The 27,990-nt window shown below is 45.1% G+C and overlaps 1 protein-coding gene across 3 annotated transcripts; it reads left to right on the plus strand.

Annotated features, from left to right (window-relative positions):
• Positions 1-178: 178 nt before the first annotated feature.
• On the plus strand, positions 179-27,989 carry eprs1 (glutamyl-prolyl-tRNA synthetase 1). Of its 3 annotated transcripts, XM_079737330.1 has the most exons (37): positions 179-272; positions 1,035-1,119; positions 1,387-1,486; positions 2,216-2,372; positions 2,462-2,598; positions 2,913-3,007; positions 3,374-3,500; positions 3,939-4,131; positions 4,313-4,484; positions 5,355-5,588; positions 6,267-6,351; positions 6,439-6,498; positions 10,549-10,659; positions 10,997-11,133; positions 11,606-11,813; positions 12,164-12,276; positions 12,462-12,573; positions 14,221-14,403; positions 14,834-15,037; positions 15,731-15,952; positions 18,230-18,493; positions 19,112-19,336; positions 19,981-20,223; positions 20,642-20,887; positions 21,151-21,413; positions 21,736-21,787; positions 22,285-22,494; positions 22,983-23,055; positions 23,579-23,658; positions 24,145-24,246; positions 24,360-24,515; positions 24,923-25,120; positions 25,743-25,916; positions 26,165-26,325; positions 26,417-26,495; positions 26,625-26,689; positions 27,102-27,989. In XM_079737330.1, exons 1-37 carry the CDS (start codon positions 230-232, stop codon positions 27,250-27,252), a joined length of 5,520 nt encoding a protein of 1,839 aa, XP_079593456.1. In that variant the 5' UTR covers positions 179-229; the 3' UTR covers positions 27,253-27,989. The 3 variants fall into 3 exon arrangements, with proteins under 3 accessions (XP_079593456.1, XP_079593454.1, XP_079593455.1); XM_079737328.1 differs by lacking the exons at positions 18,230-18,493; positions 19,112-19,336; positions 19,981-20,223; XM_079737329.1 differs by lacking the exons at positions 15,731-15,952; positions 18,230-18,493; positions 19,112-19,336; positions 19,981-20,223.
• The last annotated feature ends 1 nt before the right edge of the window (position 27,990 follows it).

Consider the following 27,990-nt stretch of genomic DNA (forward strand, 5'->3'; position numbering starts at 1 on the left):
GACCGTACATGCCATGGTGTCAGTGTCACGGACCCTGATTCCTAACAATGCTGAAGCGAAACAAACGGGCTTTTGTGGTATTTCTCTTTGCGAAGGATTCATACTACAACCCCCCAAGAGGGGGCGATAGAGGGCGATAGAATATAAACCTTGACGAGTGAAGAAGGGTTGTCCGAAACCGTCGGTCCCGTCACTCAATTGTCCCAGCGAGCAACTGGAAGTGCAGAGCATGGCTTTAAACCTCACCATCAACCCCAGCAACCCGCCTCTGGGTGAGTGTCTGTGTCTGGCCCATGTCTGATATGATGCCACATGTAGTGCTAAGGGTTATGCCGGTTCAGTTTGCTGTTTATGTTTTACAAGGGGACCGGTTAGCTTGCCAGCCATGCACTAAACATGCCTGTCGTCGTGGCATATCAACCACAACAAGTGACGGGTGTAGTTCTAGCTGGATAATAAACGAATACCATCCAACCTCGTACATTTGTCTTTGTCTCTGCACTTTTATTTATCTTAATGTATATTATGGTGTTTTATAAAGTGCCAAGCCAGTGTTTGTGTGCATGCTATGCTGGTAGCCCGTAAAAGTGCGACACCTAGTGTCTCTATTGAGTATTGCTGGCTGACGCAAGCATCAGAAAACTGTACGGGGCGATGAGATAACGTTCCTATCCTCATGTAATATATATGCATAACTTATTACTGCAATGGTCACATGTCGACCACCTTATTTATCATGTCGACCACCTAATTTATAAGTTATAATGTCATGTAAATGTGCAGGGCTAGGGTTCATAACATACATCGCATAACGGGCTTGATCCTGCACGCCGCGCCACCAAACTGGTTTGTCAAGTTGTATATGTTAGGTTACATGCCATCAGTTTAACGTTTACTGTCACAACACCGACTGCAATACACTCATTTGGGTGTCTTGGACACATAGCATGCACAATGACAATATTGGCTCTTAAAGAATATCAGTAGTTTACATTTTGACTAATAATGTATTTTTTTCATGTGTATTTTCTTAGGGGCATTGTTGGCAGCAGAGCATGTAAAAGGGAGCGTGAATTTGTCTGTAGAGGAGGGCAAGGACACAAAGCTTCATGTGTCTGAGTAAGTGTTTTCATCCCCAGGTCCTAAAAATACTTTTCTATCCCTATATTTGTCAGTGACCATATGAATCATATAGTCATAAAACTTCCCATCTTCAGAAAATGAACATTTTACTGCATACCTACCTACCTTGTTCATTATACCTGCTTCCGGTACATAAATCGACCTTGTAGCTTTATTATTGTACAGGGTGTGTATAGCTAGTCTATATAGGGTTTTAGAGATACATCAACTCGTGTGTGTCCTCTGCTGTGTGCTCCTGTGCAGTACGGTCCAGTTCAGTGATGTGAACTCCATCACGCGCTACCTGGCCAGGGTGGCCCCTGCCATGGGCCTTTATGGAGCCAATATGATGGAGCAGACAGAGGTGAGGGGCCCATGAGTGACCATCACTGTCAAAGTGTGCAAGGAACGATTGTATCCAAAAAATAATGTTGATTTAGTGTGAGCAAGTAAAGCTGGTTTCTCTGTTATTGTGGGATTGTACCACCATGCTCTCTTTCAGCTCCACCATGTAACGTTTCAAAATAGGGCCGACACGACCCGGTTTAAAAACGTGTTTTATTCGAGTAACTAACAAGTATTTGCTTAACAACAATATCACGAGAAAGTGCTGTCTGAGGAATCGATTTATGAGCTGTGGGGCTGGCTTAGCTCATGAGGTAGAGCGGGTTGACTTCTAAGCAGGAGTTTGCTGTTTTGATCCCTGGCTCCTCCTAGTGTCGGGGTGTCCCTAAGCAAGGCCCCTCGGGCAGCATCATGTAGTAGACAGGCAGGTTTTGATCAGTACTTGACGTTATAATGCAGCTCTATGGCTATTCAAGAGCATGCAAAGAAAGGACACAGAAGTGTGTTTAACATAACAGATAATCTTGCTATGAGTGATTTCTTTCCGCAGTTGTGATTTAAATTGTTTATAATAAATATATTTTAAAATACAAAGAACTGTAATTATCGGTTGTTATTGGCCATGAGAAGCAGAAAGTTATTGATAAAAATCATTCCATATATTCCGGAAATTCCATATCTATGCAGCACTAGTGGAAAACTGTTTTTCCGAACTAAACACTGTGTTGTCTGTCCCCGGGCTCTGCAGGTGGACCACTGGCTGGAGTTCAGCTCTCGCCGTCTGTGTAGTCAGAAAGGTCTGGCCCTGGCCCTGGGGGAGCTGGAGAAGGCTCTGTCCCTCAGGACCTTCTTGGTGGGTCATGCATTGACCCTGGCCGACCTCTGCGTGTGGGCTGCACTCAAAGGTTCGTCACTCTGTCCAGAAGAATCACTAGTACTAGATGCACAGCCTCAGGATCCTCACATGCGGTGTCCTCTCTCTCCGTCCCTCCAGGGAACACAGAGTGGTCCGGCCAGGCCAACGCCTTCTCCCACGTCAACCGCTGGTATTCCTTCCTGGGCGCCCAGGGGCTCTTTGTGGATGTGGGCAAGAAATGGGCCAATAGCAAAGCTCCACCTCGCAAAGCCAACGTAAGACAACCATGACCTGGAGTTAAGATCCTAATAAGCTTGTTTGTGTAAAATTCTGTATGTACAATAATATAATATATCTAATATAATATAATAATATATATATGTATAATGCTACCTAGCACTGAGTCATCAAACAAAAGTGTTTATTGATGCTGAAGTGACTTGTGATAAGTCAGCAGACGAAGCAATATGAACGAAGCAACAAAGTCCTATGACTCCAGCCTTCACCCATTCTTCATCTTTCTCCAGTCCTAACCCTAACCCTAATTGAATTTCCTTCTTCCGTTGTGCTGCTTGCCTCTCCGCGATAGCCTGAGGAGAAGAAGCAAGATCTGGGGAAGTTTGTGGAGCTGCCGGGCGCGGAGATGGGCAAGGTGGTGGTCCGCTTCCCCCCTGAGGCCAGCGGGTGAGTTCCAATACATCCACCGAAGATTTAGGAACTGTACAATTACGTTGTGTTGCAGTTACATGCATTCCAGTATGGCATGTAGTTCTACATTGACAACCAAATCACCAGATAACCATTGTAGTGTCACTCCTTTTTATTTATTATTTTCTGTGAGAGTAACACTTGTTGGAGTAAGTCTATAATATAGCAATGTTTTTATCATTTATGCATAACTAAATTATGCATTTTAGACTAGAAGAAACCTTGTTAACAATAAAACAATTATTATTACCAATTATTAGTCTTATTTAACCAACTTATTCTTATGAATCAATGAGTTCCTCTCTGGCTCTAACAATCATGGTGATCCCCCTCTCTCATCAGGTACCTGCACATTGGCCACGCCAAGGCAGCGCTCCTCAACCAGCACTACCAGCTCACCTTCAAAGGCAAACTCATCATGCGCTTCGACGACACCAACCCGGAGAAGGAGAAGGAGGACTTTGAGAAGGTCAGATAAACAACGGTGACCTAGGGCTCCTCGGTTTTGGAAAGAACGATAATGAAAAAAATTGGTCAATGTTGAAATCACGATTTTTCAAACGGATTATTTCTTTAGTTTGAAAACATGATGCATTTATTCAACATTTCTTTCCAAAGAAACACTATTTAACTGAGAACTTTAAGATTCCCCCGTACAAAAAATACAAAAATGTTCAAATCTAAAATAATGAAGAATAAGGAATTTCTATAAAACATTTAATGTATAATAAAAAAATGATTAAAAAATTGATGATTCAACTCGATTATATTATTTTGGAGATCGTTTGACCCAAAAATCGAAATCACAATCAAAATTTGATGAAGTGCCCAGCCTTCCTGTGACCTGTATTACCCCTGAAGTTTGTGTGCTTCATGCTGCTCTCTCTCTGGGGCTTTTCTCCACCAGGTGATCCTGGAGGACGTGGCCATGCTGCAGATCACCCCGGACCAGTTCACCTACACCAGCGACCACTTCCCCGTCATCCTGAAGATGGGCGAGCAGCTGCTGACCGAGGGCAAGGCCTACATCGACAACACGCCGCCGGAGCAGATGAAGCTGGAGCGGGAGCAGCGTACCGAGTCTGCCAACCGCAGCAACTGTGAGTAGGGCAGAGCGGTGAACCGAGTTCAAACAGACATCTGCAAATCGCAAAGGCTGCGATTAATAAAAAAAAAAAAAAATAAGATCTTTATTTTTTTTCGGATTTGTTACTGTCTTATTATTTTTATATTAAAAAAAAATCCATTTTAATAAGTTGTGTGCACTGTCCCCTCGGCCAGCGGTGGAGCAGAACATGAAGATGTGGGCCGAGATGAAGGCGGGGTCGGAGGCCGGGCAGTGCTGCTGCATGAGGGCCAAGATCGACATGGCCTCCAACAACGGCTGTCTCAGGGACCCCACCCTCTTCCGCTGCAAGAACGCCGCCCATCCCCGCACAGGCACCACATACAGGTACCGTCGCTTTGTCCAACCACCTGTTTTAGGGCCTCTGAACACCGCTCCAAGCAATTTTAAAAGGCATTTACGATGTAAAAGTGCAGTTTCTTGTGTTTATATTCTTGTATATACTGAATGCTATGTCTCGTATATGCAATGAATGTATTGAGACCGGTCACAACCCACCCTTGCGTAAAGTCTCCCAAAATGTGGGGGTCTAGCCCTAGTTTGCGCCACAACACACATCATAGCAGTTGTTTTATTTGAAGGGGCTTGTTAGGAGACACCTGGAGACTAAAATAACATTGAACATCGATGGCTGGTCCCCTTTTTAAGGGTGTAAAGCATTGAGGGTGATATGTGCTGCATTATGGCGGGGAGGACAAAAATCCAATCCAATAACTAGTGGTGCACGGATCAGTCGATCTGTACGTGATCCGTACAGATCGACTGTACTGAACCCTCACGTTTCAGAATGCACGTGATCCGCGGATTGGCCGACGATGCAAAAGTCGGGGTCCACGTGATCGGTGCATGTTTAATTCAATTAAGCGTCACAGGATGCCGAGCGGAGGAGTTGGAGAAGCCTCCTGCATCATTGTAATCACCTGTATGGGAGCACTTTGGCTTCCCTGTGCACTATAATTAAAATGGAATAAGGGTGGTGGACAAATCGGTCACAGTGTGCCGGCACTGCGGCACCAGGATTAGTGGAGGTTGAAAATAAAACAAAAAAGGCAATTGAAAGCTAAGTCACATTTGTCTTGTCTTTTTTTGTTTTTGTCGATCCGAACCGTAACTCAAAAACCGTGCCACAATCCGAACCGTGTGTTTTGTGACCCCCCGCTGCACCCCTACCAATAACTCAAACCCCCCCACTTCCAGGGTGTACCCGACCTACGACTTCGCCTGCCCCATCGTGGACAGCCTTGAGGGGGTGACCCACGCCCTGAGGACCACCGAGTACCACGACCGCGACGACCAGTTCTACTGGGTGATCGACGCGCTGCGCCTCCGCAAGCCCTACATCTGGGAGTACGCCCGGCTCAACCTCAACAACACGGTGCTGTCCAAGAGGAAGCTCACCTGGTTCGTGGACCAGGGCTACGTGGACGGATGGTGAGTCACACTCACCTCCTACATGGCTCATAGACCACGACACCAGATACGTATTCACAACGGCGGTGAAACGCTTACAATTTCTAATCGCGGTTTATCCCGTAGTATTGGTTAGTTGCCTCGCGATAAATCAAACATTTTAAATAACATTCTGAATCCACTCCATTTGTAGTTAAATGAAATTATCTAATGGAATGCCGCACTAATTAATACCAAACGTACGTAATGAGCAAAAACTAGACCAAGTGATCTTGAGGGAGTTTTATTGACTCACTCAGTGTGGGTTGAATATGAATTTTGCGGAACAACACAGATTTGGGAATTGTTACTTCTTACAATTTTAAACCAACAATTACTATAAGTGTAGTTAAATTCGAATAAGAAGCACAACAGATTTTGGAATTGTAATCAGGCAGTCACTTACTGCAAGTGTAGTTGAATGTAAAGTAAGACAAAAATATATATAAATGAATTCAGAACTTGCGTTATTATCACACAAATTTTAACAGCCCTAGTATTAACATAATTATGCAGACGTGTTTTAGTATTTCAAATGCATTGAGTAACAGGCCTGTCTTGATTGTCAAACAAGATAAATTGTTGATTTCAGTTAAATTGGGATCTGTGTCTCTGGTCTTACGCCCTGTCCTCCGTCTCTCTTCCCCTGGCCTCCTGCAGGGACGACCCACGCTTCCCCACGGTCAGAGGAGTGCTGAGGAGGGGCATGACGGTGGAGGGCCTCAAGCAGTTCATCGCAGCCCAGGTAAACCCGCCTTCCAAGGGTCTCGTTGTCCTGTTTCTTTAGGTTAATTTGTGATGAGTCTAACTGATTTGTCTTCTGTGTTAATAGGGTGGATCCAGATCCGTAGTGAACATGGAGTGGGACAAAATCTGGGCCTTCAACAAAAAGGTATGGTTAATGTATCTTTCTATTGTATTTTTATGTTCATCTGGGTGAAGCTCATAAGGAAGGTCTGGTCTTTTTCTGGTACAAGTCTTGTCTATTGAGTACTAGACTTTCCATATGGGCTTCACAAGCCTGGGAACCGACCAAAGCTACAAGCTCAAATTGTATGAGTCTGGCTAGCCTCCGCTTCAGACCGGAGTCCCAATTGGACTTCACGTGGATTTCTCAAACGTTGCGATGCTCTGATAGATTGTTGATCTATTCAACTGAATCCAGAGGCACTTCAGTCTGCCTCTGGATTCAGAGGCAGACTAAAATATTAGATAAGTTAATTCATCTGTTGATGTCTTTAATGATCATCACAAAAGTAGGAAGTGATTAGCAAACTCTAAGTAGCAAACTCAGATGTATATATATTTTTGAAAATCCCGCATGGAAATGTACTCAAAAAAAATTCTTGCATCGATAATCGTTTTAGAATCGAATCGTTGACCTCATAATCGGAATCGAATCGTGAGGTGCCAAGAGATTCCCACCCCTACTTGTTAGAGACTTAAACTATCAGATGACAAGCCTTTTTTTTTACGCCATGTCCTATTTGGTATTTCGTTATCATCCGGATAATCAAAGGATCGGAAGTCTTTGAGATCAGTGGTTCTACATGGTTCATGAATGTCCTCAACATTGTCCTACCAGATGACGGGTCAGTCCTGTAGGACAACAATGAGTCTATGACTATGTGTATTATGAATTCCCTCATGGCTTGTCTTGGCCATGCACTGGGCTGCTAGCATGGCTTTGGGTATTGGCTGTCTCCCTCCGCATTCAAAACACCGCCACCTCCACCACTATACACATACTATACATGTACTACACTGAAAAACGTTACGTATTAACACGAACACAAACGCACTACACATACTATACTATACTGATGCTGTACATGAACTGTACTAACACTGTGAACATGTCCTACAGTAACCCACTAACACTGGCAAACCTCACAGATCGGTCCCCTCTCTTTTCCTCATCTTGTTGTCATCGTTATTTCCTCTTCCTCTCATCTTGCTCCCCCTCAGAGCAGGGGAGTTCCCTTCATCTCAGGGGAAAGGAGGGTCAATTACTTTTTAACTTGCCTTCACCTGTAGTAAGTTAAAAGATTGACTTTAATACAATAAAATGAACTAGATGAGGCGCATAAATGTTACTGTATAGTGGATTACAAGATCAAACTACACCCTAGTAGAATAATTGTCTGGTCAGTGTGGGTTCCTCTCGCTAAGTTCTTCCTCCAAGCCTCATGAGACCATCCTGATCCTGCGCGTTCACAGCCGGTCCTCTGTGCAGCACGATTTCGCATCGAGCCTGCTCAGTCGCTTCCCAAAATAACCATATTATAGCAGGACGAATCTGCGCTAATGAAAGGGATTTTCACTCCATGACGGAGCAAGGAACGTCGCTGTGTTCTGAATTAAAAAAACAAATGTGTTGCAATCAACAGAGCAGTGAAAACGGTTTTATCCAATATAAACAATAATGTTTAAAGTTTAAAAATTCACAGAAATATCAAAGGAAGGCTTTGATCAGAAAGGTTTTTGATGTGTTAGCAGTCTGATTATTGGGAGTTTTTCACAAGCAACATAAATGCGGCCATTTATGATGGCCATTTTGTTTTTTGCCCAGCCAAGGCCAGTCTGATATTGCCGACCACACACACACTTGAATATCTGGATGTTCTCATGAGGCTAACTCCCTCCACCCAACCTGGCAATTCCATGTCCTTGCTCCCGCCATGCTCACTGTTGCCTTGCCCCACCATTTACCACAGAATTGTTACATATAGCTCCACAACAGTTGTATGCAGTCAATAGGGACATAAACTCACCATGTACTCATGGTGAGCTTTCCTAAATGTGCAGTTAACCTTGTTCCCAAGAGTTGAGCTTTAGGTCCCTGGTCACCCAAATCCAGACTGTCTGTGCGTGATGTTCAACCACACCGTTCAGCAGATCTTGGCCAAACTTGCCACAAACATAGTTCATATCACGGTGTGTGTGTGTGTGTGTAAACCACACTGTTTTTAGCCATCAAGGCACAGCTCCCTAGTTTGAAAGGTTGTGGTTGTAACCATGGATCGATTAGGTTGTGATGCTCGTTGCATTTCTTTCTTTGGATCTCCTCACTGCTATCCAATTCAAAGAGAATCGAAAGGCAGCCGTTCAAGTAGGATAATTTTTGTGATTGGTAAGGGTTATGATTTGCGGACTTGTCAATTAGATATCCAGTCTTGAGAACACCCATGTAGGGAAAATGGCTTCTTTTAATATGTGTGTTGAAAATAACTGTTTTACTTTCACTATGCACACCTTGAAGCATATGATAGATTTGGCTGAGCAGTATCTTGAATACATTTATGACCGTAGGGAATATGAAAGCAATGTATATTAATTGCAATCAAATATAAGAATTATACTGGCGTTGGTTTAGGAAACCCATCAGCCATAGTTCATGCCCTACCATGGTGTATTGACCTTGAGCTTAGCATCTGGCCCAGGAATTGCACCACCACCCTTGTCTGCACTCACCTTTCAGTTTGACCCTAGTTCCCTTTCTCACTTTCCTTTCTGTTAACTTTTCTGTTACTCAATGTCCTTGCTTCCCCTTCCTTGTGATGTTGTAGCTCTCCCCCTTTCTTTCTCTGACCTGTCCGAGACATTAAAGTGCATCTCACTCTTCTGTTTCCAAGCTGCCAGTTAGCAGTCTGAAGGTACTCCTCTTCGTCCTCCTCTTCGTCCTCCTTCTTCCTCACAGCCCATACAGCCCTCACCCCCTCTGCGTATTCTTTCATGCACAGACACGTGTGCGTGTGTGTGTGTGTGTGTGTGCACACACTGTCCCCTGCTCCTGTCTTCCTACCAGTCACTTCAGACAGAGGCGCAAACATTCAACCAAACTCCTTTTGAAGCAATGTCATTGCAGTGTAGGGAGTATGGGGCAGCTGGGAGTTGGGAGATGGACCTCCAACGCAGTACATATGAAATGAGGAATAAGAAACTTTTCAAATTTGAATGATCAATTTGGATTTATTATATGTTGTTTATTACTTGTCGCTGCCATACATGTGGTACTTGTTCTCGCTAGTTTCCTTTTTATGAAATTAAAATAAGTAAGATGTTCTTTAATGGTATTTAATATGGTATTTTAGGTATCTGGTAATGTAAAGGGTTACATGTACAATCAAACACATTAAGTTCACACCTTCCTCCTCCATGCTTTGATGCCCCTATATGTGCTGAATTATTTAAGAGCAACAGAAAATTGCAGAGATAGACGCATCTTATTTTGGCTTTTTGCAACTGCTTCTTTTTTTTTTTCGTTTCGTTGCAGTGATCAAGTTTGTTCTGCTGGTCAACATTTTGTTGAAGTGAAAATGGACCTTGACAATGCCAAAGTTGACCAATGTCCTTAGATTGTTAAACCGGCACTATTTAAGTTTTCCAGAAGCAATTTTGTGAAGAAAAGAAAAACGATTCCATGGTGAATTGTGGATTGGCGTTTTAATTCTTGAAATACTCTAGTTCATATTCTTTAATGCAAACGGTATGTACATAGATGCAGTATAAAAGTGACATAGTGCAGGTTTAAATCTCAGAATTGATATTCAACATCTCTACAGCGATTATATGAGAATATCATGATCAACAGATTGTGTAGTAAATAAGGCTCCATTGTTCAAGGCCCATGGGTACATAATGCCTCTTGATCCAGCAAAACCTTTTACATTTTTGTTATTTTGCCAACATTTCAAAGAGCGGACTAATGCTGGTGTGTTTCCTGTATTTCTCGTTAGACATTTAAACTGAAAACAACCTGTTCAACTAGTATCGTCTGTATAGCGATTGGAAAATCTTTGATGTTGCACAGTTCTTGTCATGACGCCCATCCTCTGCATGAACATGGTAGCATGTTGCTATGGTTGCCTTGCAGAACTGTAGCACTGCGTTCTAATTATGTCCTCTACATTTTGTGTGTGTGTGTGTGTGTGTGTTTCAGGTTATTGATCCAGTAGCTCCCAGATACACAGCCCTCTCAAAGTCCTACGTGGTACCTGTAGCGGTCTCTGACGCGGTGGAGGAGATGAAGATGGCTGCTAAACATCCCAAGGTGATCAGTCCCACCTGTACCTCTCTGTGGTCTTGAGCTCCACACTTCACCTGGATTGTTTGTTAACACACATAACAACAAACATGAGCATGAATTATGAGCAATCTGAATTATATCGTTGTGTTTATGGTCGAGGTGTATGGCCGACGGGTACTCGAAACAGCGAGGAGAAGGGGAAAAATGTGATGAGACCTGATCATACACCAGCCTTTATTCTGAGTGCATAAAAGGGAAACACTGAAACCTGCAGAACTTATTGTACAGGTTTCTCGTCCAGTCAAAACTCCTGCCTCCTGGGTTTTTCTAACGGAAACTTTGTGCTCTTTTGCGGCGGTAGAACGCCGAGGTCGGGATGAAGGAGGTATGGTACGGACCCAAGGTTCTGGTGGACGGAGCCGACGCTGAGACCTTCTCTGTGGGAGAGGTGGTCACCTTCATCAACTGGGGCAACCTCATCATCACCAAGATCAACAAGTAGGCACACAACGATTCTTGATTCTTAATTGATTCTTGATTCTTGATTGATTCTTCTAACACCACGTTACAGTAAGGGGCAAGATCGGTGACCGATAAGGCCGACAGACATTGTTAGCGATGTCATGGCTTCGCCAACATTTTTTTTAAATGATAAACAAAAGAGTCAACAGTTCCAAACAAACGCTTTGTGCCTTTTGTATCAGACCTTATAACGGTGCAACAATCACGGTGCAAGTCCGTGATTGTTCCAAGTCCCAGAGTCTCCCGAGTGGAAGGGCAACAAGCCTGCTTTCACCGCCGTTTGGGCAGGCAGTGATGAGGTCCATGAGTAGAGAAAACACAACCGGTTTAATTCTCAAGGGGCAGTTTCCAACTGCCGTCACGAGTCCACACAGAACTGAACCTCCACGCTGAACACGGGTCCCATGGCTGAGCGCGTGTTCTTCTTCTCCTCTCCGCGGTGATGTAGGGACGCCGGCGGGAAGGTGTCGTCCCTGGAGGCTCGTCTGAACCTGGAGAACACAGACTTTAAGAAGACCACTAAGATCACGTGGCTGACGGACACCCAGCGCGCGCCCCTGCTGCCCGCCATCTGCATCAACTACCTGCACCTCATCACCAAGCCCGTCCTGGGCAAGGAGGAGGACTTCAAGGCCTTCATCAACCAGGAGAGCAAGGTGCTAACCCTACCCCGGGATGCTTGGCTAGTGGATGGATGGGCGGCCCTTAGAACGCTCACAATGTATATGAATATAAGGAGAAATGGTTGTTTTTTGTCTGATGCCTTGCATATCCATATGCTTTGATGTAAGGGAAGTCGGATGGACTGAGAATATTAAATAGTATTTTGATTTATATATTATTTGTGCAAAAGTAATACATTTTTTCCATTTTGTTCACCCCAATGTATGAAGTCTTGTAATTAGCTGAGCATGTTTTAGAGATTACTGTGTTGATTTAACTAATGCCTATTAGTACTTTTACAAATATTATATGGTAATTAATATGGTATCATTTCCTGTGTTAGCTAGAGGAGCAGATGCTTGGAGATCCTTGCTTGAAAGACCTGAAGAAAGGTGACATCATTCAGCTGCAGAGGCGTGGCTTCTACATCTGCGACCAGCCCTATGAGCCAATTAGGTGAGACTTTATGGAGGACCCCTGAGTGTTGTTGTAGTGCGACATTTGTAATATGAACCATGTTGGTTTATTTATCCTCAAGCCTTTAAAGCCAAGGTTTATGTTGAAGAGGAAGATTGGCTAGGAGTCTGGTCTTTACACGTTATCTGAATATTGAGCCATTGTTCTTTTGTGTGTGTATGTAGTCCCAACAGCTGCAAGGAAAGTCCTTGTGTGCTGCTCTACATCCCTGATGGCCATACCAAGGAGATGCCCACCTCCGGCTCAAAGAACAAAGCCCAGACCCCCAGCAGCAAGGTTAGTCCCATTGTCCCCAAACCATGGGATCACAAGGGCCTTTTACTACAATGCCACCACATTGTTTTAAGTAGATAAATAGAAAAAAATAGATAAATAGAGGCTTCTTATAATACTAATATGACTATCCACTTTGATGTTGCATATAGATTAGAAATGGATTTTTCGTGATCTGTACTACCAAAGTGTTCAGCGCCAGGCTGTCAACCTCTTTTAAAGGTCCCATGGCATGCTACTTTATGGATGCTTTAATATAGGTATTAGTGGGCCCCTAACACAGTATTTGAAGACGTTCCCGAAATTCAGCCGTGGTGCAGAATTACAGCCACTACGAGCCAGTCGCACATTGAGCTTTCCCCAAACGCGCTGTTTCGGTGTCTGTAGCTTTAATGCAAATGAGGAGGAAAGAGGCGGGTCAAGGAGGAGGGTGGGGGTGTGGCCCTGAGCAGCTGGCGCCCACGGAATCATGCTCTGTTTACAGTGGATGTATGGCAATGGAGAGGCGCACACAGCCTTTGCTCGTGTTCTGTAAATATTCGGGAGTCCTGGAGCTCTATATCTAAATAATATCATATTATAAATAGATATCTATATCATATATTACCACGGCCAAAAGCTGTGTGCGCCTCCAGAAGATATTATGGATCTGAAATGACTGCATCGGGTTCTCCGACGTCTCTGGTTCTTCCACGTCCACATCAATCTGAGGTAGACTGAACGACAACATGGAGGAGAAAGGGATTGTTGACCGCGATTTTCTCCCGCCGGAGCCTCGCCGCCACGGCAGCGGGCAGCGCTTAGGCGGTGGTCCCTCGGCAGCGGGAAGTGGGGCTCAAGCGGGAGACAATCTCGGGCAACAATCCCTTTCTCCTCCATGTTTTGGTTCATGTACTTCAGGGAGTCAAAGCCAAAGTTCCTTTCCCCCAATACCTTCTCAACCATGGCTGAGATTACCCCCACTACGAGTCTCGTTGTGGAAATACCAGAGACGAGAGTCCGACGTGTAATGTGCATCGGAAACACCAACAGCATAACGGTTATCCAAATAAAGAAGTGTAGGCCTACAACAATTGCGTTACAGTCCTGGAGCTCTATATCTAAATAATATCATATAGCCTAATAGGCCTACATATCATATAATACATATTATCACGGCCAAAAGCTTTGTGCCCCTCCAGACGATATTATGAATCACAAACGACTGCGTCGGGTTCTCCGACGTCTCTGGTTCTTCCACTTCCACATCAATCTGAAGTAGACTGAACCGCCCGCTGCCCGCTGTCGGCTGCCCGCTGCCGGGCGGTGGTGCTTCGCGGTGGTGGTGCCTCGCGGCAGCAGGTGGCAAGCAACGGGGCTCAACGGTGGCTGAGATAACCCCAGCTACAGTCTCGTTGTGGAAATCACACACACACACACACACACACACACACACACATTTGGCGCTCGCAAGGTCTCACATTCCAAATCAGCGAGCCTGAGCTTCCATTTTTTCAAAGGCGAGCAGGAAACCTGGTGCTCGTTTTACACCGAACGCAAGTTTTAGCCTCTGGGGGACCATAGGCAGGCCAGGGGAACTCATATTGATGTTAGACAACCTGCCATGGGACCGTTAACCTTAAGTCTATTTGGCTGTCTTCCTCTGTTTAGCCTGCCTCCGCTGGAAAGGTAAAGAGAGAAGCTCCAGCCTCATCCACAGCCCCGGCCCCAGCCCAAGCAGGAGACGTGTTCTCCAGTGTCGTGGCTCAGGCCGAGTGTGTTCGCCAGCTGAAGGCTGACAAAGCTTCCAAGGAGGAGGTGGAGAAGGCTGTCAAGCAGTTGCTTACTTTGAAGGTACTTGGAAATGTACTTGGTATGACAATCGCACACTGTGTGAAACCAAAGCACAGGCGGAGCGCACAATTGGTAAAGCAAAAATGATTCAATTGTGGCACTTAAGCATAGTTAATCCAACGATGTGTATGAAAATGTATAAGTTGACAAGGCAACTGACAAATAATGGCATATGTGTGATACATTGAAGATAGGATTCTTCAGAAGATTTGATGTTCTGTAAATATCTCCCGATGCAGACAAAGAGGCTTTTTTTTTTTCATTTCATCACTTTGCTGAGCTAGGGATTCATTAGCTTAATTGGAAGGGACTAATGCCTCTTTTAGTTGTTTTTTTTATTTTTCTCTAACTGAACTCTCAAAATGATATTCTCTAATTCATGGTTTAATTGTTAATCCCTATCTTGGACCAATGGTCTGTTTGTTCACAGGCTCAGTTCAAAGAGCAGACCGGTCTGGACTACAAGCCTGGTATGACCCCTCCTGCCCCTGCCGCTGCCACCACCACCACCTCCTCCTCGTCCTCCTCCTCGTCCTCCTCCTCCTCCTCCTCCTCCTCCTCCTCCTGTATCTACACCAGGGTGACCGAGCAGGGCGAGCTGGTCAGGAAGTTGAAGACCGAGAAGGCCCCCAAGGTATGCAGCCAAGTTTAATTTTATCAAATCAAATAGATCAAATGCACATAATCCAAAAATGTTCAATCACAGGGAAATGCGTTGTTTTATTCACGGTACCGGCCCGTTACATGTGGTTGTGTGGCAATGCCGTCATATTCCCTCAAACCCCTCACTTCCGGGGACATATCTAGTAGAGGGCTTATTTATTGATATATTTCAATATCGAGCTAGCTTACTGTGATGTGCTACTTTGATAAGTGGCCCATAACCGCCACCAAGCATATGGAGTGTTTCCAACACATTGAATTGACTTGAGCGAGTCTGAGAGAACGACACCATCCACGATCGATAGTGTTTCCCATTCATTGACTATTCCAACGTCAATTTCGCTTTCACCAGCACACTGATTACACACCGTCTGGGAATAGCCCCTGGATCGCATGGCCAGGCCATACTTTGAATGTAGTTAAATATCAGACCTTCATCAATTGTTATCTAATATTTGCCTTGTCCGATGAGTATTGTTGGGTCAATCGTCCTTTTTGTTTAGTCATAACATCTTTATTGGTCTAATGTGTGGAATATGGTCAATGAATGCTTACATTTCTTGGGATTGGCCATCCTTTGCTTGTGTTCATCTGTGTTCATGACGACCTGTAGCCTAGCGTCAGTGATCCCTCAAGTTGTTAATGTGACTGTCGCTGGTACCAGGACCAGATTGACGCAGCAGTGAAGCAGCTCCTGGCTCTCAAGGCGGAGTTCAAACAGATCACCGGTCAGGATTATAAACCTGGGATGACTCCTCCCTCCAACGCTGCTCCTGCCACCGTCACAACCACCTCCTCCTCGTCCTCTGCTCCAGGAGGCCTGTATGAGCAGGTCTCTCAACAGGGAGATGCTTTGAGGAAACTTAAGGCTGAAAAAGCACCGAAGGTATGCAGCCATTCGCTGATCATTGCTCTTGTTTGTCCACTCACTGTTTGGTTCATCAGTGGTTGTCTTATCGCTACTAGTGTCTGTTGCCAATCGGCCCATCTGACCAAACCGGGTTTGCACCATTCATTTACCTAAACATCAAGCCATTGCTGACTCACTCAATGCTTGTGCCCATAATCTTTGGTCAAATCATTGCATGACTTTTTCCGCATTGGTCGAGTCCCGTTGTTTATATCATTAGTTCAGTTGGTGCTTGTACTCATCATTAGGCCCATTGGTGCTTGTACTCATCATTTTTCCTGTCTGGAATTGTGTTCATCGTTTTTTGTCCGATCAGTGCTTGATTTCATTATCATCAGCCCAGTCTGGTTTTGTGTCATCATTTGTCTACTCATTGCCTGGCCATCATCCAGTCAATGCTTATTTACTGAGTGGCGCATGACTTTGGCATGGTAACTGGAGCTTGGCCCCACTGATGGTTTAAGTTGTTAATGTGACTGTCGCTGGTACCAGGACCAGATTGACGCAGCAGTGAAGCAGCTCCTGGCTCTCAAGGCGGAGTTCAAACAGATCACCGGTCAGGATTATAAACCTGGGATGACTCCTCCCTCCAACGCTGCTCCTTCCTGCCCCAAAACCACCACCACCACCACCTCCTCCTCCTCCTCCTCCTCCTCCTCCTCCTCCTCTTCCTCCTCCTCCTCCTCCCCTGCTCATTCAGGCCTATATGAGCAGGTCTCTCAACAGGGAGATGTTTTGAGGAAACTTAAGGCTGAAAAAGCACCCAAGGTATGCAGTCATTGACCATCGCTTGTGTTTAATACCTTATCAGATGTTGGGATCACTAACGTTTGCCACTCACTCTTTGTTTTATCAGTGGTTGTCGTATCACTGCTAGTGTCTGTTGCCAATGGGCCAATCAGGGCATGCATCACCCACTTTCAGCCCTAACCGGGTTCAACCCTCATCCAAACAACAAGTCATTGATGATTACGTCAATGCTTCTGCCCATGGTCTTTTGTCAAATCATTGCATGACTTCTTCATCATTGGTCTTATCGGTGCTTGTGTATAACGTTAATCAAATCAGGGCTTGTGTACATCATTGGTCAAATCAGGGCTTGTGTACATCATTGGTCCAATCAGGGCTTGTGTTCATCCTCATTAGTCCAATAGGTGCTTGTGTTCATCCTCATCAGTCCAATAGGTGCTTGACCTCATCATTAGTCCAACCAGGGCTTGTTTTGTCATCAGTCCAGTCTGGTTTTGTGTCATCATTTGTCTACTCATTGCCTGGCCATCATCCAGTCAATGCTTATTTGCTGAGTGGTGCATGACTTTGGCATGGTAACTGGAGCTTGGCCCCACTGATGGTTTAAGTTGTTAATGTGACTGTCGCTGGTACCAGGACCAGATTGACGCAGCAGTGAAGCAGCTCCTGGCTCTCGAGGCGGAGTTCAAACAGATCACCGGTCAGGATTATAAACCTGGATCTCCTCCCTCAAACGCTGCTCCTCCCTGCCCCAAAACCACCACCTCCTCCTCTTCCTCCTCTTCCTCTTCCTCATCTGCTCATTCAGGCCTGTATGAGCAGGTCTCTCAACAGGGAGATGTTTTGAGGAAACTTAAGGCTGAAAAAGCACCCAAGGTATGCAGTCGCTGACCATCGTTTTTGTCAATACCTCATTAGATGTGGGGATCACTAACGTTTGTCTAGTCACTCTTTGATTAATCAGTGGTTGTCATATCACGCTAGTGTCTGTTGCCAATAGGCCACTCGGAGCATTCATCACCTACTTTAAGCCCTAACCGGGTTTGCGCCATCAACACTCATCTAAACATTAAGCAATCAAATCATTGTTGTTTCAATCAATGCTTGTGCCCATAATCTTTGGTCCAATCCTTGCATGACTTTGTCATCATTGGGTTTTGTTGGTGCTGTTTTTTGGTGCTTGTGTTCATCATTAGTTCAATAGGTGCTTGTATTCAACATTAGGCCAATTGGTTCTTGATCTCATCATTATTCAAGACGGACTTGCGTTCGTCATTGTTAATCCAATCGTTGCTTGTACTCATCACTAGTCCAGTCCGGACAAATGGACTAGTCTTCATTGTCATCAGTCTAGTCTGGTTTTGTGTCATCATTTGTCTACTCATTGCTTGGCCATCATCCAGTCAATGCTTATTTGCTGAGTGGCGCATGACTTTGGCATGGTAACTGGAGCTTGGCCCCACTGATGGTTTAAGTTGTTAATGTGACTGTCGCTGGTACCAGGACCAGATTGACGCAGCAGTGAAGCAGCTCCTGGCTCTCAAGGCGGAGTTCAAACAGATCACCGGTCAGGATTATAAACCTGGATCTCCTCCCTCAAACGCTGCTCCTTCCTGCCCCAAAACCACCACCACCTCCTCCTCTTCCTCCTCCTCCTCCTCCTCCTCCTCCTCCTCCTCCTCCTCCCCTGCTCATTCAGGCCTACATGAGCAGGTCTCTCAACAGGGAGATGTTTTGAGGAAACTTAAGGCTGAAAAAGCACCCAAGGTATGCAGTCGCTGACCATCGCTTGTGTTTAATACCTTATCAGATGTTGGGATCACTAACGTTTGTCACTCACTCTTTGTTTTATCAGTGGTTGTCGTATCACTGCTAGTGTCTGTTGCCAATGGGCCAATCAGGGCATGCATCACCCACTTTCAGCCCTAACCGGGTTCAACCCTCATCCAAACAACAAGTCATTGATGATTACGTCAATGCTTCTGCCCATGGTCTTTTGTCAAATCATTGCATGACTTCTTCATCATTGGTCTTATCGGTGCTTGTGTATAACGTTAATCAAATCGGGGCTTGTGTACATCATTGGTCAAATCAGGGCTTGTGTACATCATTGGTCCAATCAGGGCTTGTGTTCATCCTCATTAGTCCAATAGGTGCTTGTGTTCATCCTCATTAGTCCAATAGGTGCTTGACCTCATCATTAGTCCAACCAGGGCTTGTTTTGTCATCAGTCCAGTCTGGTTTTGTGTCATCATTTGTCTACTCATTGCCTGGCCATCATCCAGTCAATGCTTATTTGCTGAGTGGCGCATGACTTTGGCATGTTTACTGGAGCTTGGCCCCACTGATGGTTTAAGTTGTTAATGTGACTGTCGCTGGTACCAGGACCAGATTGACGCAGCAGTGAAGCAGCTCCTGGCTCTCAAGGCGGAGTTCAAACAGATCACCGGTCAGGATTATAAACCTGGGATGACTCCTCCCTCCAACGCTGCTCCTCCCACCGCCACCGTCACAACCACCACCTCCTCCTCTGCTCCGGGAGGCCTGTATGAGCAGGTCTCTCAACAGGGTGAGGTTGTGAGGAAACTGAAGACAGAAAAAGTACCCAAGGTATGCAGCAATTTGCTGATCATTGCTCGTCGGCACAGTCCATGGACAATAACTGCTTGCATCTAGTGCTTTTGGCCCAATCAAGGCTTGTGCCCATCAACACTTATCCAAACGTCCCATCATTGTTGTTGGTCCAATCAATTCTTGTGTGCATTGGACATTGGTTCAATCACTGCATGAGTGTGAACTGTTTTGGGATTACGGGTGGCTTAAGCAGCTTCCCCTGACCTGAGTCAGACTGATTGGACTCTTGGGCTGGGAAGAGCTGTACACCTGTTGTGCATTGAGCAATCAATGTGCACAGGTTAAACCAGCGGTCACTGGCACACACACGCCAGGAGATCTCCTGCATGGCAACATAGAGCACCAGGTCTCGTATTGTCTACAAACTACAATAACGGGCTTACAACATTGCCACCCTTATTCTGGAGGAGCCCAGTCAAAGCCACCTAGGTGGAGTGTAGCATCATCTTTGCTGCAATGAGTTTATCATCATCGGTCCAATCACTGTTTGTGTCCACCATAAATGCTGCTCTTTTTGTCGGTTCAATTAACCTTCTGTTCAGAGTTGCTCTGTTCAGCCAGGTTAAGCCTAGAACCAGGCACTGATGGGTACAAGTGTGTTTGTGACTTTTTGGTTCCAGGACCAGATTGACGCAGCAGTGAAGCAGCTCCTGGCTCTCAAAGCGGAGTTCAAACAAATCACCGGTCAGGATTATAAACCTGGGATGTCTCCTCCCACAAATGCTTCTCCTTCCTGCCCCAAAACCACCTCCTCCTCTTCCTCTACCACCTCCTCCTCCTCTTCTGCTCATTCAGGCCTTTATGAGCAGGTCTCCAATCAGGGAGAGCTTGTAAGGAAACTCAAGTCTGAAAAGGCCTCAAAGGTATTCTAGCACATCTGTGATGTTTTTTTTTTTCTTTCTATCTGCTTGCACGGATGATTACATTCATTATGTTATTTTTATTTTTATTTGTGATCTTTTTTTATTCCATTCCATTGTGTGGTCCTGTGTTGATTTTATCAGCTGTTGTAGTTAACGAGAAACAAACACCATTTGTAGATTGGATTTCATTAGACGACTTAATTTCTGGGTCAAACACATGCTGATGCATGCATAACCTCTAATTGGCAGATATGCCTGCCCAATTCACCTTCTGATTTAAGCATTGAATTGAAAACTGAACTAGATTGAAGGAGTTTACAGGGGAGCATGCAGCCCTTCCCCACAAGGAAAACAACCATAAAGCAATAACCTTCAAGGGATAATGGTCTTATGCTGCTTCAAATGTTTGCACTCGCAGGACCAAGTGGATGCAGCGGTGAAGCAGCTGCTTGCCCTGAAGGCCGAGTACAAGAAGGAAACGGGCCAGGACTACAAACCCGGGATGGCTCCAACCCCAGCTGCCCAGGCACCTGCTGCCAAGGCCCCAGCATCCCAGGCACCCGCTGCCCAGGCTCCGGGCGGTACTGAGGCCGCTGGCCTGTATGAGCAGGTAGCTCAGCAGGGGGAAACTCTTAGGAAGCTGAAGAGCGAGAAAGCGCCCAAGGTAAGCCTGAAAAATAATTCATTGTGGCACGCTTTCTATGATTAATGGAAAAAAAAACTGTTGCTCGGTAGACATTTTGATTATTACTATATTAAATGTAGACGTTGCATGGTGTCATGTATCAAGGACAGGGTGGTGGCTTACCCTCCCCATTCACATTTTAGCGTCTGTGATTCTAATGCCAACACCTGGATGTGATGTTAATCACATGTTTAACAGCACACCAGGTTGGTGACGGTCAAGCTGCCTTGCCTCTGTTCCAGGAACAGGTGGACGAGGCCATCAAGGCTCTGCTGGCTCTGAAGGGCCAGTACAAGACCTTGACGGGCCAGGACTACAAGCCTTTGGCCGCGGCTGGCGCCACTGGGGGAGAGGAGAAGAGCCGCAAGGAGAAGGAGAACAAGTGTGAGAAGCAGGGAGGTGGAGGAGGAGCCAAGAAGGCCAAGGGAGAGAAGCCTGCACCGGGGGGCAAGGAGGGGTCGGGAGGGGCCGGCGGAGAGGGATCCGGACCCAAGAAACAGACACGGTCAGGAACATGGCTTTACCTTCCTATAAAGCACGGGGTGTGTGTGTTCTTCACATCTCTCTAGAACGATTCATCTGTTCTCCCTCAAACTAGATTTTCTATTTTACCAGCCCCAATATATTTGGACCTCAAATATTGATGCAATGAAATAACTTTGTATACAGGAAAAGTACATTCGGGATGACATGAAATACTTGCCAAGTAACCTAATGTAATCACATGTTGAACAGCGCACCAGGTTCATATCCGTTTCATACTGGATCAACCCTGTTCTTCATGTTGAGGTGTGCTTGACTTGTTTCCATGTATCGTTCCATTTTAGGTTGGGGCTAGAAGCCAAGAAAGAAGAAAACCTTGCGGACTGGTACTCTCAAGTAAGACCAACAACATCCCAAACCCCACGCGGTCTACACAATACTGCACACAGCTACTGACGTTGAGGAGGTCGTTAGGGCTGCTCGATTATGGACAAAATCATAGTCACGATTATAATGGTCAATATTAGAATCACGATTATAATGGTCAATATTAGAATCATGATTATAATGGTCAATATTGAAATCACGATTATTCAAACAATTTTTGAGTTTAAAAACATGATGCATTTATTCAGCATTTCTCTCAAAAAAAAACACTTTGTAACAGAGAACTGAAATTTCACCTTAAAAAATATACAAAATGTTCAAATAGAAAATGTTCAAATCATTTTTTTGTTGCAAATATGTATCCAGCTGTTACGCAATTTCTACAAAACATTTAATGAATGAAATAAATAGACCTAAAAAAAAGAAAATGGTTTCAACTCGGCTTGAATAATTGCACAGCCCTCGAGGTTCCGTCCCCTGACCTACCACTGGCCACCTCTGTCCAGGTGATCACCAAGTCGGAGATGATCGAATACTACGACGTCAGCGGCTGCTACGTGCTGCGGCCCTGGTCCTACGCCATCTGGGAGTCCATCAAGGAGTTCTTTGACGCGGGCATCAAGAAGCTGGGCGTGGAGAACTGCTACTTCCCCATGTTCGTGTCGCAGGCCGCCCTGGAGAAGGAGAAGTCCCACATTGAGGACTTTGCGCCGGAGGTAAGGTGGACCGGTGTATTGCGGTGAAGCGGTCGTGTGTGTAGTACGGCCACCCGATGTAAGATTTCCTCGGTCACTTCCATTTGTCATTTTCGTAAAGAATAGGAAGCTGTAAAAGTGAGCCTTTTAAAGGTGACTTATTATACCACCAGTTGCCAGTGTAATTAGCCGTTAGAATCCGTTTTGATTGAAAATCTGCCTCTTCTGACATCAGTGTGCGTGTCCAGCTAGATCTGTGCTGGATAGATCAGTCCACCAGACTGCCCAGTGGACTGCAGCAAATGTTGCCCATCTATCCGTCATACATCTAGGTGGACACACTAACACCTGGTGCGGTATAATGTGTCATCTTTTAATCTTTTTCAAGCAGGCACCAAGTGAGCCACCTAGTAACATCATCGGCACAGCAGTTCTGAATGCTTCTGGAAGAAGGCATTTAACATTGTGAATATTTTTCAAGACTTGTACTTCTCTCTGTTCTTCATCAGGTGGCTTGGGTGACCCGTTCAGGAAAAACCGAGCTGGCTGAACCCATCGCTGTCAGACCCACTAGTGAGACCGGTGAGTGCACCACACACCAGGCCAGACTCATCCAATCAGGGTCATCCCGGACATCAGGGCTGGGCTGGGCTGGCAGGCCGGGTACTATCCCCCTAGGGCCCACTTGCCCTTTGGGCCAACGTCACAGCTGTCCTTTTTATGTTTATGACCTGCCCGGCTCATAAAACGGGGTAGATTGGCCCCTTCGTTCTTTCTTAATTGCCACTGGGCTGGCCCAATCACATATTTAAACCCCTCCCCCTTTTTGCCCTTCATTACATTACATATCTGAATACATCTGTTCTACCAATGGCCGATGTTTGTACTCTAGGGTAAGCTAAATATTGGTCCTAGCCGTTCTTTTTCCCCTCGCTCCTTGTTGTAGAACCTTGGCCGGATAGGTGTGCTGTAAAGTAAGTGAGATTAATAGGGAGTTCTGGATCAGGGTGTTAAAGGCTCTTCTGGTGCCGGCTGAGTGTGGTGACTGCTTTGCGCCAATGTTTGTGAACTAATCTTTGGTGTTTGGTTTCGTATTGTGGTTCAGCGATGTACCCAGCCTACGCCAAATGGGTCCAGTCCCACAGAGACCTGCCCATCAAGCTCAACCAGTGGTGTAACGTTGTGGTCAGTGATCATCTATATTCATACCTACATTATCGACACAAATACCTTAATAACGCTCTCTTCGTCTGTACCTTGCTAATCACCTGAAGTTAGTTAGACTTAAAACTCTATATTAAGAGTTGGGGAATTTAATTCACGATGTGGGAAAACTAAAAAGTATACTTTCTCCCTACTAGTGGTTGAAAATCTGCTACAGTATTGGTCAACACTCTGCTATCCTTAGATTTAAGATTGACTCTAAATCACTTTTAACTTTAGGGGGCTAGTACACTTACCTTTTTTAATTTCAGCTTGATTATGTATTCAGCTTCATACGTACACATTTACACCCATTTTCTCTGAACAACAGTATAATTTCATTAACAGTTGAACCAAGTTCAAAATAAAAAGAAAACAAGTTTAAAACCAATTTAAAAAATGATGGTGGGTTCACCGGCATGTTAACTTTCTCATGCTTTCACCCCTCCCCACTTGCTCCCCATCCAGAGGTGGGAGTTCAAACACCCCCAGCCCTTCCTGAGGACCAGAGAGTTCCTGTGGCAGGAGGGACACACAGCGTTCGCCACCAGGGAGGAGGCAGTAGTCGAGGTCAGACCCACATGCACCTTTTTGTAAAAAAATATGTACTGACCCTCAATGTGGGAATGTGTCCCGAGTAAGACATCGGCGGGGTATCCAATGTTGTCCAATATTATGTGTAGGTGATGGAGATCCTGGAGCTGTATGCCAGGGTTTACGAAGAACTGCTGGCCATCCCCGTGGTGCGAGGGCGCAAGACTGAGAAGGAGAAGTTTGCAGGAGGAGACTACACCACCACCGTGGAGGCCTTCATCTCTGCCAGCGGCAGGGCCATCCAGGTACTCCTCAGGCTCTAGGACAGCTGGAAGCGTGCGTGTGTTCTGCCTGTGCATGTGCATCGGGTGTCTATGATCATACAAACTGTTAACTTCCCGTGATAACTTCATGTATCAACATGAAAAAGGTTTTTGAGTACTTGCAATATTTCAGAATGTGGTCTTTATTCAAGTTTGTACTTTTCTGTGTTTCTGTCTCAAATGCCATTTCTAGAAATGTAATGTTTGCTACTCAACCAAATTAACAGTATAAATATTTGGCCTTTAGTCATGTATGTGTTAAAGGAGAACTTGGCAATTATGTGTTAAAGGAGAACTCTTGGACCCAAAATGATCGAAGAATAGGGTCCTGGTTGAAATATCCCAAAGATATCCGTTTAATGCTTGTTCTGATGTTCTGTTGTCCTCAGGGAGCCACTTCCCACCATCTGGGTCAGAATTTCTCCAAGATGTTTGAGATCGTATTTGAGGACCCAAAGAAGCCTGGAGAGAAGCAGTTTGCCTTCCAGAACTCCTGGGGCATCACCACCAGAACCATTGGGGTTCTGACCATGGTCCACGGAGACAACATGGGGCTGGTGTTGCCCCCTAGGGTGGCCTGCCTGCAGGTACAAGCAGCAACACGCTATCATTACTGTTTAAAATAACCATGATTTGTATCAATGATATTACTAGCCAGGAGGATCATAAAACAAGGCAGGCAGGCAGATTATCATGTGATTTTATCACTTCTATGCAGGGAATGGATATCCAATTTTTCTTTGCCTTGACTCTGCAGGCATGGTCTATTGTGTGCACAAATCCATGTTTCTGTATATCAAAGTTCGAGGTTACATACATGCGCATAGTTGGGTTTGTGGACTTAATTTAGCACAAGTTTTTCTTGAAAACCATTCCAGTTGTGTCTTTAATTCTTTATTTATATTCCTGTTGACGTGATTATATATTATCTTATGTGAATATGTCCAGAGATAAAATATTATTTTGAAAGCATTCTGGACTTTTGGTATTTAGACTCGCACCAATATACATATTGTCGGCGCCCAATTTGTACATGGGGAAAGCGCATAGTATGGTATGAAGGCTCGTTTCGCACACTGTATCAAACCAATGATACCGTGACAAGCCTCCACACACACACACACACACACACACACAAAACACATGCCTAGCACCCATAGTATTCCACTGTAGTTGAAACCCGTCCGGCCATCCTGCGATGTCTCCTAGGTCATCATCATCCCGTGCGGTATCACTGCCTCCCTGCCCGAGGCGGAGAAGGACCTGCTGCTGGCCAAATGCAGCCAGTACAACAGCTGCTTGCTCAAGGCCGACGTCCGTGTCAAGGCTGACGTCAGGGACAACTACTCCCCGGGCTGGAAGTTCAACCACTGGGAGCTGAAGGTGTGCCTTCGGACCCGAGTTCTGATAGAGAGGGCAGCTCCGAGGCTCTGGGACTCGTTTTCCAATCCCACCTCAAGAGCCATCTTTTCTCCACTGCCTTCTCTTAGCCCCCCCCACCCCCCACCTCCCATCCACCCTCAGTGTAAAGCGACTGAGTCCTAGAAAAGCACTATATAAATATAATTTATTATTACTATTAGAGTGGTCCTCTTCCCACTGTTTAGTAAGGTTGGACTGTGTCTGTGCAGGGAGTGCCGATCCGTCTTGAGGTGGGTCCTAAGGACATGAAGCAGCACCAGTGTGTGGTTGTGCGACGAGACACCGGAGAGAAGCACACCGTTCCCGAGGCTGATGTGGTGAAAACTCTGACGGCCATGTTGGAAGACATCCAGAACAACCTGTTCACCAAGTGAGACTTGACCAGCAGATTGAAGCGGTGGTTTAGAACGCCCACTTATGACCAAGCATAAACCTACATGTTGTGTCTCTCTCTCCCCCAGGGCCTCCGCTGACTTAAAGAAACACATGGTGACAGCCGAAACCATGGAGCAGTTGCAGAAAGAGCTAGAACAGGGCAGGGTCAGTGCGCACACACAAATCCTGTGATTTGACACACTCACTTGCATCCACACACATGAATCCTCCTGTGTCCTGTGTTTTCATGTGATGTACGTTTCTTGTTTTTCATTATTTGTTATTATTATCCAGATTGTCCAGATTCCGTTCTGCGGAGCCATTAAGTGTGAAGATTGGATCAAGAAGACCACAACAAAGTGAGTGAAAACAGAAGAAAATGTTTACAATTCCTGTTCCCTACGCCCGATAAATTGGACAATAAATGTACCTTGAGTTATAATATATGTAACTCAAATATAAAAATATTAATATGATTTAACAGCATCAATCACTGACTCAGCGCAGTGCCCCAAAGGAAATAGGACTTAAGAAGCTACTATTAAAGTAGAGTTTGTCTAATAAAGTAGACATAGACAAAATAGTTGATAAAAGGTTGGACCACTTCAGTTGCGTTTAATTGCAATGTTGTGCGTGAATATAGGTTGCTTTTGATAACATGACGGTGGGCAGTTGTATCGTTAGTTTTGTTCCAGATACCAACAATCTCTGCTTTTAGTTATCAAATAAAAAATGGGTGGGAGATCTGAAACTGTCTGTTCATTTCATCAGGGACCAGGACTTGGAGGCCGGGGCCCCCTCCATGGGAGCCAAGGGCCTTTGTATCCCCTTCAAGCCCCTGAAGACGCTGCAGCGTGGACAGATGTGTCTCTGCGGCCAAGAGCCTGCCCAGTATTACACACTGTTTGGTCGCAGCTACTAAAGTATTGTTCTCCCTGACCAGACGAAAGATGAAGATGATAGCCATCATCATTGTCCGTTTCCAACAGTACCGTTTTATTTAAAGGGCTTATTTTACTTTCTCCTTCCTGTTAATGTTATTTAGTTTCCTAGATGTAGAGGGCTCTGATAATTTGTTGGAAACAGCGGTTTTATATGTTGTTTTTTTTACACAAGACAGCACGGTGAAGGGCGGACTGTGTCAATTCTACTTCTCTGTAGGAAAGAACCGTTACAGCAGTCTAGCCTTGGACAAATGTCAAACGCCACTGCCTGCAACACCACCTAGAAGGGGAGCCTAATTATTTTATTTTTAAAGATCCAAGCCGTACTTCCAGCAGGTAGCAGGGCATCACTGATGGTGAAGCGATTTAAACCACTGTGATCTGTAGAAGTTGACATAACTTTATTATTGTTTGTTCAGCTAAAGTAAGAATTTAAAGAATTTAAGAAAAGATATATCTAGAAAATATTAATCAGGTTGTTCCTGTGTGAGCAACTCCTAACTCAGGACAAATTAAGCTGAAATTCTTCACACTATCAAGTCTTCTGTATCTAGGACTAGTGATACAGCCAATACCTTCCTGATGCATCCTCATTCATTTTACTTTGAAAACCAGAGCCTGATCATGTCTGTCATCTAAATACTGTGGTAATTAAGCCTTCTATTCTGTTTCCATTTAAACAATTCAACCAATATATCCCTCCCCTGTAATTAAAA

The sequence above is a fragment of the Pollachius pollachius genome (genome assembly GCF_949987615.1).
Source record: "Pollachius pollachius genome assembly, chromosome: 5".
NCBI classification, from domain to species: domain Eukaryota; kingdom Metazoa; phylum Chordata; class Actinopteri; order Gadiformes; family Gadidae; genus Pollachius; species Pollachius pollachius.